Source organism: Diuraphis noxia, unplaced genomic scaffold (assembly GCF_037042655.1).
Source record: "Diuraphis noxia isolate RWA-SAM2 unplaced genomic scaffold, SU_Dnox_SAM2 contig0001, whole genome shotgun sequence".
NCBI lineage: Eukaryota > Metazoa > Arthropoda > Insecta > Hemiptera > Aphididae > Diuraphis > Diuraphis noxia.
Genome location: NW_028301711.1, coordinates 83,911,931 through 83,929,412, shown reverse-complemented (window position 1 = coordinate 83,929,412; position 17,482 = coordinate 83,911,931). Strand labels below are relative to the sequence as shown.

At 28.7% G+C, this 17,482-nt stretch overlaps 1 protein-coding gene and 1 long non-coding RNA gene across 7 annotated transcripts in view; both read right to left on the bottom strand.

Moving 5' to 3' along the window:
- Positions 1–5,917: 5,917 nt before the first annotated feature.
- LOC149062152 (uncharacterized) lies at positions 5,918–6,545 on the bottom strand. The gene is made up of 2 exons (XR_016189543.1): positions 6,234–6,545; positions 5,918–6,093 (listed from the first exon to the last, which is right to left on the bottom strand). It is a non-coding gene; the product is annotated as an uncharacterized LOC149062152 (long non-coding RNA).
- Positions 6,546–13,389: 6,844 nt separating this feature from the next.
- LOC107167479 (lachesin-like) overlaps positions 13,390–17,482 on the bottom strand; it is a 30,858-nt gene continuing 26,765 nt past the window's right edge. For all 6 annotated transcript variants that reach the window (XM_089217184.1, XM_089217180.1, XM_089217183.1 and 3 more), the window contains one exon: positions 13,390–15,806. In XM_089217184.1, the coding sequence (XP_089073310.1) occupies positions 15,670–15,806 (137 nt within the window). In that variant the 3' untranslated portion in view covers positions 13,390–15,669. The remainder of the gene's footprint in view (positions 15,807–17,482) is intronic.

Sequence of the window (17,482 nt, the reverse complement as noted above, 5' to 3'; positions counted from 1 at the left end):
ACAACAGCAAGAGGGAAGACAAAGTTGGATTAAAAACTAAAAACAGGTAATATATTGATATTTTATTAGTGACAATGGCACTCAAAGAAAGGATAAAACTTTTTTTATGTAAAAAAATCATATGCTATAAAAAATATTAATTTCTGTTCAATCAAGGGGGCCTTGACATATACTATGTATTAAAAAAATCAAATGTTACCCATTAATTTTGATAGTCAGATTTAAAGAGAGATTTCAATAATTACAACTTTAAATAAGGACACTCGAAATATGGTTGAGTGTATGTATTTTAAACTTAAATTACCTAACATGAACTTGTATTTTGCAAGGTATGAAAGTAATACCTAAAACTTATACATACAAAACATAATTAAAGTGGTTTTAATTAAAAATGTTCTAGTAAACTAGATGTCTTTCAAAAATCTGTCAATGCATCTTTACAAGTAATTAGCATAAGTGAAGACAGAAATAAAATTCTTAAAGAGTACTACACTCAGAAGTTGCTGCTCTTAGAAAGGATTGCCATTGTCAAAGAGAGGAAGTTGGCTTTAATGGAAGCAAACATAAATATTATAAATTAAAATTAAAATTTATAATTGAATATTCTATAAGACAATATTTAATAATATTTAATTTAAATTTAAATTCCAAATGTTTATATGAAAAAACCAAGTATCATTATTATTAATTTTAATTTGTGATATGTACATTTTATGGTAAAAGACTACTCGTAACTACAAGGCTGAGGTAATATTTATTTTGTTAAAGTTAAAGTTAAATTGTAAATTTTATATAATAACTAGGTATTGTTATTATTATTATTTTTAATTTGTGATACATTTTATGGTAATAATATACTACTCGTAACTACAAGGCTGAGGTAATATTTATTTTGTTAAAGTTAAAGTTAAATTGTAAATTTTAAATAATTACTAGGTATTGTTATTATTATTATTTTTAATTTGTGATACATTTTATGGTAATAAAATACTACTCATAACTACAAGACTGAGGTAATATTTATTTTGTTAAAGTTAAATTTTAAATGTTTATATAAAAAACTAAGTATCATTATTATTATTTTGTGATACATTTTGTGGTGTAAGACCCACTAACCACTATGAACCTATACATTAAATATACATTGTTAGTAATACGCTTATCTAAATAAATAAACTATTAATGTTTTAACTATTTGTCAGTTTTCTGAATTCATTTAAAATATGAATTAATTATTTGTTGTTGCATTCGTTTTCCTGCTATTAGCTCTGTATTTGCACGGGTTGCATTTGGCTCATTAATAGCTGCATTATTTAAAATGCCATAATCATTTTCTTCAAATTCGCCATCATTGTCTATAATAGGTAAATTGTTGCTTATACAAATATTATGAAGCACAGCACAAGCATTTATTATGCTTGATGCTTTTTCTGGTGCATAATGTAGCACTCTGTGCTTAAGTAAACATCTAAAAAAAAAAAACAAATTGGTCATTTCTATCTTTTGGTCTAGGTAATATAAATATATAATCACATTTTAATAATACCTAAAACGCATTTTAAAAACACCATTACACCGCTCTATCAGTGACCTTGTTCTACACAACCAAGTGTTGTACCTAGCTTCTGGGGTGTTTGGTTGATATTCTGTAAGTGGTGTCAATAGCCATGGTCTTAAACCATACCCAGAGTCACCTATTTAAATTACAAATAAATAAGTCAACAGTTACTAGAACCAATAAATTAGTAATTTGAATTAAATTGGTGTACCTACCTAGTAAAAAATAAGAAGTATGTCCAATTGAGTGTAAATGTTTTAATAGTCCTAAAACAGGACTAACACGCCAAATATGACTGTCATGTGTGCTTCCAGGGAATTTTGCGCATACATTTAAAATTTTCATATTAGAGTCACAAATCTTTAACACAGTATAAAAAAATATTTAAATTCCAAATGTTGATTATACTCTAAAATAGATTTACCAATTGTGTGTTAATGCTATGATACCCTTTACGGTTAACATATACATGTTCCGGATAAATAATATCCTCTGACTTTGGAGGTACTATGGCTATGTGAGTCCCATCAATAACTCCTATTACACCAGGTATACCAAATTTTTCATAAAATCTAGTAATGAAAGTATATAAATGCAATATTTTCTAAGATGTTCCAATAACAGAATACTTACCCAAAACGGACATCATTGAGTTCTCCAAGGGAACTTGGAAAATGAATATATTTATTTAATATTTCTGGACAATTAAAAGCATTTATTACCTCAGTAATGCATCTGCTAACAGAAGGTTGACTTACAGCAGAACCTCTATTTTCCCCTATATCTTGTTGATAGCTCCCACTGGCAAAAAATCTTAGAGCAGTTAACAACTTAAAGAATAACAGAACAAAAAAATATTACATAATATAATATAATTACAATAATCTTATATTTGTACAACATTGTTATTTATTACAAACCTTTCTTTGTATACTTAAGCCAGCATTTGTCACAGAACTAACCATAAATGGAGTCAGAATGTCTAATAATTCTCGAACTAGCATCTTATTCAACCGATAAGTTCCAATAAATTGTCTATCACTAAGTTCTAAAAATTAAAATGTACATGATTATATAGAAAAGTTTTCTGTTTCAAAAACTTAGGCATTGAAATTAATTTTCCAATAGTTAAAACAAACATATCTATCTATTTACATCAAAATTAGCAAAAACTGAAAAATTAAAAATTAAAACCATATTTCTTTTTATGAAAATCACAAATTACATACTTATGTTCAAATATCTTGAAATTAGTAGGTACAATAGTCAATAGTAGTTAATGTTTGTACAACAATATTAATATTCATATATCTGTGTTAAAAAAATAAATATGATTATTACCAACAAATGGATCTTCCACTAGTAAAATACGCCTTGGTATATTTTCTATATTCATAATATTAAATATGTCCATATTTCCGATGTTATTTAGCATATAATCTTCCAAGTCATGGTCAAATGCCATGGTTGTAATGTTGTAAATTATAAATTTCACCAATTATAAGTTTAAACAAAATAATATAATAATAATGATAAGTGACGATTGTCGTAAAGTGTTTTCGACACGTAATTCACTGTCGTTGTGAATTGTCGAATATTACTGTCGAACTAGCTGTCGAAAACGTTTGAGAATAGTAATTTTTGCGGAAATCGTAAAAGACGATATTTACGATCGATTTTTGATCGAAAGTGGTTTTCGATACCTTTGAGAATAGACCCCCTGGAACGTAAAGTTTGGTATCAGCGCTATGGCGATAACGGCAGCGTATGCGCCTATCAGAGGCCAGGGCTACATGACCACATTATTATTATCAAGTTATTAATAGCTTATATTATCATATTATGATGATTGTAAAAGCTAAAATGTAAACATGACATTTAGCATTAGCAATATTATAGTTAATTTAATAGTTATTATACAAGGAATATTTTTAACCACGCACTATACGTATTTTATATTTTCCTTTTATTCATTTATTTCTCTAATATTATATAAGTAAAACATAAAAAATGTGTATCATATATTCATATATTTACGTTAGCTAAAGAAAATAAAAATAAATAAAATAAATGGAAAATTACGTACCAAAAAAATATAAAAATTCCTTACTATCGGAAATAATGGATCGCCAATATCAACAGTTTCTAGACAAACCAAGTGGTTTAGAAGACGACAGGTAAATATAATTGATTTTTTTTTAAATTGTTTGTAGGTGTATTTCATAAATATTGTATAGTACGTATCTTAGGTATAAGATGATGTCTAAAGGGTCAGAACCTCATTAAATTGTGTGCACAAATATTTATTACCTATTTGGTATTCTGTTTGTTTTATGTAAACTCAAGAAGATAATTTGAGACCGGCGCCTAACCGAATGTTACTAGCAGTTGCAGATGATGCTCCCAATAATCTTAATGATTATTGTAACTTAAACATCAATTCAATCATTGAAGTGAATCATGAAGTAAATTATATTGTTTATTATGTTTTTATTAATTTAATTTTATAAATAGGTACTGCTCACCCAAGAACATTGATATAGGTGTATTTTCTCAGTTATTGTTATTTATTACCAATTTATAATAACTATAAATTTACATTTTTAACATTATGTTTAGTTTTTTAGTATTTTTATAATCTGTAAACAACATGATAATGCTAAAATACCTAAATATTTTATTGTTTAATTATTTCAAATTGAGTATATTATCTACTAGTAGATAGCTATCATCTACTTATAGTTTAATACTAAGTATAATTCTTTATATACAATTTAAATTATTCACAAGCAAACTTTGAGGGATTTTGAATTCAACTTTTTATTATTTGTGTAGTAATAAATAATATAAAATGTTCCTATTTATAATTTTACAGCCTAATAGAAATCATACAGATGGTTCTGGAGATCTTTTAACAGTAGATATGGATGTTTCTGAAAGAGTTTTATATAACAATACTATGCTAGTTGATGAAAATATTGAAGATTATGATAATGCACAGCAGGAATTTTTGGTAATAAAATGCATAAATATTTTGATGTATTCAGATCCACATGATAAATTATAAAATGTACGTTTTTAAAATATGTTGAATAGGACAATAGTGATATTGCAGATGAAACCACCACACATTTTAGTAATAGCAAAGTAACAACTGAGGAAAGTGAACTACTTCTTCTTGCATTTGCGTTGCGTCACAAATTGACAAGTAGAGCACTAGAAGATTTGATTGATTTAATTAATTGTCATACACCTGATCATCCTATACATCAATCTAAGTATTATTTATTGAAAAAGTTTACTGAAGTAATTACTCCACCTGAAGTACATTACTTCTGTGAAAAATGTCAAGCCATTCTCCCTAATGACAATTCAAATGAAGACACCATGGGTGTGATAAAATGCACTCAATGCTATTTTGAAAATATTTTCAAACATTTAAAGGACACTTCATGTTATGCCCCTTGACATATTCCAGGGAGGGCTATTGCCCCTTCGAACCACCCCTTAAATACGGCCCTGAGTGATATGATAACATTAAAAGTTAGTAGTTCACTACTATAACTTTGAGTAGTAACTATAAGCGTACTTCTAATAATTTAATAGTTGACTACTAGAAATACATACCGAATTAATAGTTATGAATAGTTTACTACTAGTAATGAATAGTAAACTACTAGTGATGAGTATTTTCCTACTAGCTGATTTCTTATTTTATAGTAGTTAACTATTTGTTTTTAGTAATAACTATACAAGAACTATTCAATTTGAGTAGTAAACTAGTAAAATTAAGTAGTTAACTACTAGACTGCAATAGTTATGTTTCCTAAGGGCGAAGACTTAAATTTTTTTAAATCTCTACTACCTTATTTTAAAAAACTACCAGATTTATCAAAAATGAATGTTAGAACTCAAATGCAAAGTATAGTTTTTCAGGAGTATACAAAGGTTGTACAAATGAATGAACGTTACTCGACTATGAATAATAATGCTAATGTAAGACCTGTCTCAACTTACTCTACACTAAGTTCTTCTGAAATTTCACCAGTTCCTTCTCCCGGATCATCAAGTGCTACACAACGTTATTATGAATCTTTCACTGAAAAACCAACTGAAAATTCATGCTATGGAATCCCTACAGATAATTGGGAACATGATTTTTAAAATTTTTTATTTTATTCAAAAAGTGATTTTAATTTTACTATATTTTATTATAATTTTAAAATACAAAAAGGAATTTTTTAATTTATCGATTGGCATAATTAATATGTTTTTTTAGTTTTATATAATAATTTGTTTAGTACAAAAAATGTTACAAGATGGTAAAACTGTCTTACTTTATTGTTAGAAATAGTCGTTCTTCTGCTGATATTGGTTCACAGAAATTTGTTGTAGTTCGCGTAATGTCAGATCGTATTTCATTCAGAATATAATCAAATGTTTTAATGCTCATTCTTGTATAATCAAAAAATTTACAAGGATATATTTCCTGAGTTGACCGTATAATGTATAGAATTCACCATATAAATGTCTATCTAAAATTATGAAATCAATACAATTTACAACAATATATTTATACAGGATTTATTTAATAATAAAATGCACATTAAAGTACATAAAATTACCTATAAATTATTTAACAAAAATAAACTGTTAAGTTAATGTGAAAACTTACCTAGGTAAATTTGGTTTGTCATTTTTCTTTGCTGTTTCTTTTTATCCAATATTTCTTGTTTCTTCATAGCATAGTACTTTAGTAGTGAATTTTCATAGAGAATTACATTACTCGGATCCATTATTAAGAATATATAATATAGTATAATTAACAATTAAGATATAAGCTACTTGCACAACAGACAACCGCCAACTAAAAAATACAGTATTAACAACTATAAGATACATTCGCGCTTGCCGACCCCACAGGCAACCAGGACACCCGATCGCTCGCGTGGAATATCGCGTTGCCCAGTCGCTCGGCCGCTCGCCCGTCCGCCCGCAAAATCGCATTCACCTAGGACGCAGCGTAAACATCTGATTTAAGAATTTCATTTAGAGAAAGCAATAACTGCACATGGGTGAAGCTGGGTTATTCAGCTGTATGTAGCATGCTCACGAGTCAGAAAACCTTTTGTCTTATGTGTGTACGCACCAGAAGGAAGTACAACAAAATATTGTGTATCCAATTATTAACTTTTCTAGATAAAACGATTATTTATTCGTACATCATGATATACTAAATTGAATATCGTTGTAAAATTATTCCTTAATATATTTTAATCGTTGTTTAAAAATTTATTGTTAGCATAATCACAGAAAACGAATTTAACACACAGTTTGAGCCATAAAAGTGGAAGAATTTTTAACGGGCTACGAAGTGCACGGGTTCTAGTTTTATATTATGCGATGTTCACGCCCATCATTAAGGGGCTACCCAAAGGACCACTCGTTAACAACCGAGACGAGATTGTCTCTATTTATGCTTTTTGCAAAGGTGCCTACTACTAGCAAGTAAGCAACCGAAGTTGCCTACGCCTTATTATTTCCAGATAGGCAATTATAGTTGCACGACGACGACGAGGATGGGACAGACCGAACTTTGGAATTAGGATGATGCAGTTTAATTATGGGGAGGGGTCTCTGGGATTGATTCTTGTTTGGTGCAATAATCCCAGAGCTCACAATATAAGGCCAATGCTTAGAAACTAATTTAATTACTACGGAAGTCAGGAGACGGTGATACGCTGCAGACGACGCCGCTCGGGAAACTGACTCTCGAAGACCTGGGCGGCCTCTCACACAACGTCCTGGCACGTTGCTGGCGGACTTACGCGGACGACTCGTTCGTTACGATGTGTATGATAATAATAATAATGACTTACACGTTCAAGTTTTGTACGATGTCGTGGTTTATTGAATGGATGGTTGTACAGCGACACAAAGTTTAATAACAATACTAACAGTGAGCAACCAGGCGCACAGTGCAGTAATACATAAAAGAAGTATAATATAGATTTGGTGCTCACTGTTGTGGTGAACAACACATAATAATATAAAGATTGCTTTAATAGCGGATAAAAAAAAGCACAAGAGCGAGACAACCTTTTTTTGTAGACGTAGATACACGACAGAGACCCAGCATACGAAAAAAAAAAGATAATAAAACAAAAACAAGGGCGTTGGCCGTATAAAGTAAACAGAGAAAACAAGATATGATTACACAAAATGATAATCATGCCCAAAGACAGCGGATATACAATAATAACGGATAAAGAATATTGATAAGTATAATGAATACAAACATAAGAATAATACACATTTAAATAATGAGAGGCATAGAAAAGAGATTAAATAGAAAGGCGACTCCCGTGAAACGTTTTGATACTAAGTTCGATACTAGCGCTCCCGACGGTTGTCTTAATTACTAAACAATCGATTGTCAACCATCGATATTACTGATAGAATATCGATATTTATACTATTGTATCGATCTAATTGCTATGGAAATTATTTTAAAAATTAAGAATAAAATTTTCAAATATTCTAAATAAAATAAAATAATATACTCAATTCATTATGTCAATAAATATTTATTAAGTCATAAAACATAAAATGTATACAATTATTTACATAGTACAAACATAATTTTTGTCATAAAATATTAGAATATATACAATTATTTACAAAGTACAAACATAATTTTTGTCAGGGTTATAGATTTATACATAATAATATCTACGTAAATATTTAATTAAAAACATCAAAATATTAGTTCAAAATACAACTAATTATTTACTATTTTTTTACATTGTGTCATTGTTATCATAAAATACAATTAATTTAATACAGAGGTATTTGCTAAAGGTAAATTAATGCAATAATTTTGTCTATACATAATTAACATTTTGCCGTAACAAAACCCTTTTTTTTTTTGAATATTTATCATGATAAGAAATAGCAGCAAGTTTTATAGGATCAGAAGTGCAGTTGTTTTTTTCTCCTTTACTCAAAATACGATTTATATGGTTTACATAGGAATAAATTAATAGTTTACAAGCTGTTTTGAGAAAAATTTTAAATAAATCATGTTCACTGCAAACTAAATTTTGGATAGGCACATTCTGAGAAACAAATGAATACAATTCACCAAATGCATTATTTTTATATACATACTTATGGAAATTAGAATTAAACAGATTTATTATCAAACTGTACACATCTATTGTTTCTTTATCCGGGTAAAATAAGTGACATTGTGAATATTGGCGTTCTTGAATTAAAAAATGTTCATCCAAAGGATAAGTAGCACAAAGTTTTGAAATGCAGGTAGAACAATTTTTAGTCAATTGCTTTACTTTTTTAATAATCCACCCACTAACATAAGCTCTACTGCCAGAGGTTATAATATTATCGTTATTGGGTGGCATTGACACTAAAGTAGTTTGTAATTGGTCATTACAATCAGCTTCTTCAACAACAGATTCAATTGGTATTTCATTGAATAAAAATTCTTTTAAATTATCTAAGACTCCATCGCAGTCGTCGTCTTCACAGTTTGCACCAACGGAATGATTAGATGTAAAATTATTAATAACAAGAGCTTTAAAAGAAGAAATGAAGTTTGCAGGGGTTGGGTTAATATTTCGTATTCCATGACTTCTTATTGAACCAAAAAAGTTTTCAATAGGGTCCTGGTTGAAATTTCTAAGTAAAACATACTTGAAACCATCTTTCAATAGTCTTTTACAAATTAACTGCATTCCTTTAATAGTTCTTGTCCAATTTGAAACTGATGGAATTGATTTATTTGTTTCATACTTCATGGTACTTAGGACATCAAGACATTTTGGCCAAAACTTCCAATGAGGTGAATTTAATGTTACTGCACTACTAAGCTCTTTACCTGGGCTAGGCTTGATCACATTTCCGTTGGCACTGTCAAAAAGGTTGTCAATAAATAGGCATAATTGGCCAGTATCTTCTGCCCCAGAGTCAATGCCTTTGTATTCTATAACAATTAATAAAAACTATAAGTACTGTATAAAATGAAAAATAACATTAATTGTTCAAGCAATAACATAAGTTGAAAATAATATTGTTTCATGTTTTTAAATGGTTTGTTACAAATATATATATAGCTTACCAGTGAAGTTAGAGTTGTTTGTCATTATGGCCATTCTCTTCATGATTGCTCCAACACGCTGACTGAAGACTTGGGCTGCAATTGATACCTTCATTTTTTTAATTTTTATACTTGATTTCAACCGTTTGATTAAAACTGATGTCAAGTATTGGCTATATGCACCCAATACGTAGATATCTTATTATCTTAAGTTATAGGAATAACTAAGAAGTAAGAACATTTAGGCTGACAAAACATATATCACTATAGAACATATAAACAAAAAAACAAATATTACAAAATATTGAAAATTTCAACATATTATATAAACTTAAAATAATATATTTACCTGGTAAATTCAGAGTTGGCAATGAATTAGTAATCAACTTTTTAAATCCAGGACTTTTACAAGTTTCTTCAAAATGCTTATCACACATAACAAAAGATTTATAAACTATGTCAATTGGTTTATTTAATAATTTGTTATTTCCTGATCTCTTCACCCAAGCGTCAAATGTGTTTTTTTCTTTTGGAAACCTATGACGAAGAACAGTTTTGTCAGTGTATTTGGTGTCACAACCAATCACAACACAACTATTTGACGGCATGGCGAAACAGTAACAATTATTCACCAAAACTATTAATTTAACAATTAAAAACAAAAGCAAGTTAAATTGAAAATCGTTAAAACGGAACAGTTTTGAAAAATTAGTAAAACCGTTATGGCGTTGCGTTATGTGGTTATGTCGATACTCGATGACGCGTCACTAGATGTAAACAAAATTACTGCCGAGTGCTGGAACGGCAAAAACAGAGTGACCCGTCACGCAAATATTTATAATTGTACGCGACATATATTACGTTGGTATGGCGCGTGTCTTAAAAGTGTATATCAGACCCACCGTATAGAGTTATACCCCCCTGATGAGAGGTATCGGTGAAACCGAGAGAATATGATAAGGAAAGGACGGTCGTCGTCGCGGCGCCACGGTAACGATATCGTATCGCTAATTTCTAGGCGCGAACATGCGATACCCATAACCCATACTTAAGTCTATGGTGGCTCCACAGTCCACACTCCACGCCACAGACTTAAAAACAAAATTTCAATACAATGTATTATAGAAGTCTCTAGAGTAGTCTAGTCTGTGAACTGTGATATACACTTTTACAATTCACATAATAATATCAAAAATATTATGGTAGGGTGGCAAGGTAGCTGAACAATAGAATTTACCGCTATCGTTGAAGTTTCTACTGGCCTTTAGGTGGGAAAAAAATAAGAATCATTAAATAATATTGATAATATAATACATTGTTAAAAATTTAAAATATTAAATATAAAGTACTTACTATAATCTATGTCAACTTATTCATCTTCATATTATTGTCACTTAAATATCATTATGACAAAATACAATTGATCATTTATCTTAATGATTAATTTTTTTAAAGTTGCAATATTGCAATATCTATACGCAGGAGTGGACTAGCCCCCTTTGCTACAGTGTCATTGCACAGAAGGATGGTACAAAATTAACCATTTTCTATATTATTATTGTTGAATATTTTTCTTTTATAATGACAAACGCAGAATTTAGATATAATATATATACCACACCCCTCGTGAAATATATTATTATAAATTGTATATTATAATATATACCTATAGAACAGGTATATTATGAATTAGTTAGGGATACCTAGATAATTTATTTATTACCTTTTAATTAACGCCCATGAGGGCAATTTTACAAAGATAAATACACTAATTAAACATTCTTATTATTATAATACACTTTTTTCTATGATTTTTCGAAATAATTCACATAATATAATTTGGATTATAGCAGTGTTGATAGCAAGAATTATCCTACAAAAAGGTGGATTGCATATTAATAATATGTAATTAGTTTTCAATGCATAAATTATAACCATTGTAAATACTTATATATACACCAACTACTTATCCTGATAGATTAATTTATGGTGTAGGTAAGCCTTATTACAAATATTATGAATTATATATTACCTAATAATATATTTAAAGGAGCCTTATAATGGGCTTTATTTTTATTATTGATATTTTTCATATTATTATAATAATAATTAAAATAATAAGGTAACTCTAACTAAACAATTTAAATAATAAGGTATGGTAAGAAGTATATAATATATTTAAAAATCTAGTTACCTGCAATACCTAGTTGAATATTTAACTATAATCAGGCAAATTATAGCCAGAGTGCCAGAGAGGGCTTACTCTGCCTCTAAATATTGCCGTCTAGACCTCTCTTAGCCTAACCATTATAAATTATAAAATGTAGGTACCAGATCGTCATATGTTATTTTTATATGAACTAAATTATCATTGATTGTACCAATCAGTAATTATTTACATTGGTACACCTGCATTTAAGTTCGGCCCCGATTTGTGCGTTTATACCATGAAAATTATTCTGCATGTTATCCCGGGGTCAAAATACATAATGATGACAATATTATGGTGTCGTAGTATTTATAACGATCCAGTAAGTCGAGTACATAATGAATCTGATTTGATTAATTTTAAATCCATTTTATAGATACCTTCGTACGTTTTTATTTTTAAATAATAACATTATAATGAGTTTAGTATAAAATATCCTAGGTTGACAAACAGTCTCAGCTCAGAAACGTTTTTCAAATACAATGATATTATGTTAGCGGTTCTCAAACTTTTTTGTTGGCGGATCCTTTATATTTCTAAAAAAAAAAATACGGAGCCCCAAAAATCAGAAATGTCTATATGAGACAACAAAAATTCATAAAAAAAATGATGTCAATTGTAAATTATTTGCTTTTTATTTTTATTTTCTGTAAAATACGAATATAGACAAATTATTTAATTAAGATTAATAATTTAAATTTAATTAATACAGATATTCTCAGGGAGCCACGCAGTGCCGCAACTTGGTACATATTGGTGGGTGTGCGACCAACTAAAAGGGCCCATGTACAGAGGCACAACAATATGGGGAGGGGGGGGTCAAAGCCCCCCCCCCCCCCCCGAATATGATTCAGACCCCTCACAAAAATATTTCTTATTTATTTAGAAATAAGCCGCTTATAGGTTATTTTAAATTAATAGTTTTGTTAGGTAGGCCCCCCCAGAAATGTAATCCTAGTTGAGACCATCTTCATGCACCAATAAGTCATTACAATATATTGCTTGTTGTTTTTAGCTATATACATCGGTAGGAATAATGTTAAACGAATAACTATAATGACTCGATATATTACAACGTAGCAACAAATTACAAAGTACAACAAACAAATGAGGAAAACAACAACGGTACGACACTATGACTCGTCGGGCGTCACAACATCACTGGTCTCTTCAGGCAGGCCCTCACACTGCTTTGGCTCGACTTGGTCGACACCAGTGTTACCATCCCACATTCTCCCACCTTGAACAGCGCTCAGCCACGGAGCCCTTAGATTACTCTCGCGGAGCCCTAGGGCTCCGCGGAGCACAGTTTGAGAACCGCTGTATTATATCATATTAAATATCTATATTAAATGTATCAAATTAAATACCATCCATTAAAGTAGCTAAATTGTTTCCTACAGCAGAGTGACATCCACTTCGCCACTTTTTTTAAAATGATTTTTCATAAACACTGATATGCTGACAGTTTGAAAACAAACCAAAAATACTATACTCGCAAAATATTGTTTTCAATTAATTTTTACTCAAATAAATTTTTAATCAATAACTTAATAAAAGATGAATTAATCATTTACATTAATTAATCAAATAATTAAATAATTTATAATGATCATACATACAAACAGGGGCGGAGTGGCCCGCCGGGCAACCGGGACAATGCCCGGTGGCCTGGCTTGCTTATATTAGAAGTGGCCTGGTCCTGGTGTGATGAAAATAATTAATATTTAAAATATTTAGCTGTTTTTGATGATTGTAAAAACAACGAAAACAAATTAATAATGTGATATGTGAACCACCAATTATAAGTAGTAAATACTCTATGTTGCGATAACTCGTTTTCTTATTATCGGTCGTCTTATCATAATAATAGACAAGTAAAACACGCAATCTATAAATAGTTATTCAAACGGGGTATATTATTTTGTAATTGACACAAAACAACAAAGTACCTATATGACAATGGTTGTAAATAACATCACAGGTTTGCATTTTTATTTAATAATACCAAATACCACAGATTATGTTTGTAGTTTGTATAATCTGCGATAATACGATCAATACGGAATAAATCCAAACAAAGCCGTAAAGTTTTAATAAGTTAATGTGCAATTTTCTATTTGTTTTTATTTTCAATATTCATAAAAATTCCAAAAACAAACGAAAAGGAGGACATGAGAGGGAACAAAATAAAAATAAAAAGCTCTTGTCTTTGATTGGGAAAAAGTGTGAAAAAATTAATTAATATTTCAAAGGTAGGTATTGACATATTGTAGTATGCAGAGTTGGGCAAAATAATATTATCTAGTTAATTATTTGAATTAGTATAATTTGGAATAAAAAAATATTCGAATAAACATATTTTTATAATAAAATTGTATTTAAATACCCCCTACTCTGGTAGTATGTTATTACTTTTATTTTTTAATTTAGGTAAATTTTAAAATTTTTGTCAATGCATAATATATTATGCTCATGCAAATAAGCTGATGGTATTACTTTTCTTATTTATGAAGTAGATAACGCTGTCATTATTAACGAGTTGGGCAGTAAAAGTAATTTACTAATTTACTAAGCAAATTGTTATCGTAAAATATTATTTAATACATTTCCTAAAACAAGAAGCTTAAGTGTTTTTATAATATATAAGTATAAAAAATAAATTTCTATAGTAAGGATATATTTGTGTTAATATAAAATAATATCTGTGTTCAGTTATAAGATTACTTAGAGGGAGTTTTTTGGTTCAAATACTTGATATTATAATGAATAAACATTTTTATGGCTGATACCTACTACCTACTTTACAATAGAAGCTAGGAAGAATATAAAATGTGTATAATAATAAATTGATAATATCTTCTAGCAATATGTAGGCTAAATAAATTGTTTTATACTTCACCCAATCAAAAAATGGTAAGCACACATCTAGCAGTAAGACAATAAATTGAAAGAAATTAAATTTGAAAAAAATGGCCTGAAAATATCTGTTTGCCCGGTAAGAATTGTTGGGCCACTCCGCCCCTGCATACAAATAGTATGTAATGTATATGTTGCGTATTCAACTAGCAAATTTTAATGTTTATAACTTACTATTGTATTGATTTCTAAGCGTAGTTTTGTTTCAAATGTTAAGAAATTTAATTTTCTAAAAGATCAAATTAAAATTTTATAAAATATAGTTTGGACATTTGTATACTCTAAAAACAAATGTGAATAAAATGTATGTATGCGAAATTAGAGCAATAATAATGGTCCTAACTCAGTGGTCGGCCACCTTTTTTGACGGAAGAGCCAAAAGTTACAATATACAAAACTTTTCTGACTTTAAAGAGCCACTAAAAGTTTTCATAATATTTTTAAAATAATTTTATTTTTAAATTTTAATAGCTATAATAATACAATTTTATGGTTATTAATTAATCAGTTACATCAAGAGCGACACATTAAGATCAAAATATATAAAGAGTATCAATGGGAATATTGGCTTTACAAGTCTTTTGAAAGTTTTGTTAAGTCTGGCTCATAAGTTGTTGTTTTAAGTATCAAATTATTGTTATGTAGTATTTCATATTTTTAAAAGGACCAAAACTAATATAATATAAAAAAATTTTTATTATTTTATATTATAAAATATTGGTTTTGAACATAAAATATTAATTTTTGAATGGGAACTGGAGAGTCGCGACTTAAGATTCAAAGAGCCACATGTGGCTCGAGAGCCGCAGGTTGCCGAACCCTGTACTAACTTATTGATACATTGTTTTTAGATGGAATAATAATTTAAAAGTTAAAGTAGACAAAAAATAAGTAAAGAACAATCAAGAACGAAGAACTGGTAAAATTGATAGTGGAGTTTTTTAAGTGTGATGATGATGGTAATTGACCACAAGCTGGTGGACATACTGGTATTATAGTTTCTGTAAAATAAACAAATTTACATAGTTAACAGAAAATAAGTAAATAGTTCAGTTATTATAAACTAGAACCATAGTTATAACGCAAAATTAGTAGATGAAAATAAATATAAAAATAAACATAAAAGTGCACCAGGAAGATTTTATCTATATATCTCTTACCATAGAACATTATGGTTCAATTTTGTCAGACTAAAAAAAAAAAACAGATTTAGAAATAATTGAATAGAATAAGGCTGTTTTTTAATTGTATTATTTTCAAAAACTGAAATTAATTATGTTAGTTATTTATCTGTAGATGAATACAAGTTGGTAACTATTTTGCTTTAAATTATATTAGTAACAATATGTTTTATTAATACTATGAGTTATGATAAATTATAATAAATGTATTTAATTTATTGACCAATTGTGACAGGCAAGCAGTGGTTAAACTGAGTGGGGACGAAGGAGGACTGAGTACCCCTTCTTATTTACGGTTAGATTATGCGTCCCCTTTAATTTAAGTCTCCAAAGTCTGGGGGGACGCTAAAAAAATTAATTTATTGTGAATTTAATAATATGTTGCATGTTCATTTTAATAATTTATTAAATTATTTATGCAGCCACACACATTGATTAGATTTTGAATTTAAACGTATTTTATTTCACTCGAATAATCTCCACGTTCTGAAGATGGTTAAGTTTAGTGCGATAAGCGATTTTTAAATAATAAATTATTGTGTAGTAGTGTCACAGAATAGATTAAATAGTGTAGTTTGTTATCCATAATAGTGTGCGATTCCATGTGATATAATAATTATGGTTTAAATAAAATATTAAACTGAAAGAATATGAATAGTGATATTATTTATTATAAATTGTTTTTTTAATGAAATGTTTAAAACTAAAATGTAAATGTATTTTTTTTTTAATTTCGGGCAATGATTTTCAATTCATTTTTAACTTAGCAGGCATTATATATTTAAAATCATTTTTCATAGGAGAAAATTTGATATTACATACTATATTAACATAACATTTTTATGAAACATGGTGTATAAAAAAATCAAATTATATAGGTTCATACCTAGTAGGTTTCTTAAAAAAGTTTGGTTAGATATAGATTTTGGATGAAGAACTCGGGAACGCTCCTTAGTTTTTGGTAACGTTAGTCCCCCCTCAAAATTTTTCCCACTTTAACCACAGCAGGCAAGTCCATTACACTATTATCAGCAAATATGAATTACAAAATACTTTTGTTTGATTAGGTTGAATGTTCTAAGTTTAAGATAATTGTTTTGATATATGGCCGAAAAATGAGAGAAAAAAAATGCGAAAGGAAAAATAGCGAATATTTAATATTGTAGATAAAAATAACTAAACTAAGTTATTGCAAAAAATAAAACATGTCAAATGTTTGGGGAAAAACTTATGTTTTTATAATGAATAGTGAATAATGTAATCTTATTAGTCTATCATTATTATTGTGACTCAAAGTAATATCCATTATCGCTTTTATTATGAACATTTTAGATTCTGAACGAAGTGATGAATGTATTGATTTTACGATGATGTATTTTTTTTTTTTTTTTTTTATGTTTGTTTTTGTGTCTGTGTACAGCATAACTAGTCGAAATAATGCTTCAATTTAAAAAGTTGGGGGTGATTTCCGATGTAAAATTGAATATCCTTGGTGC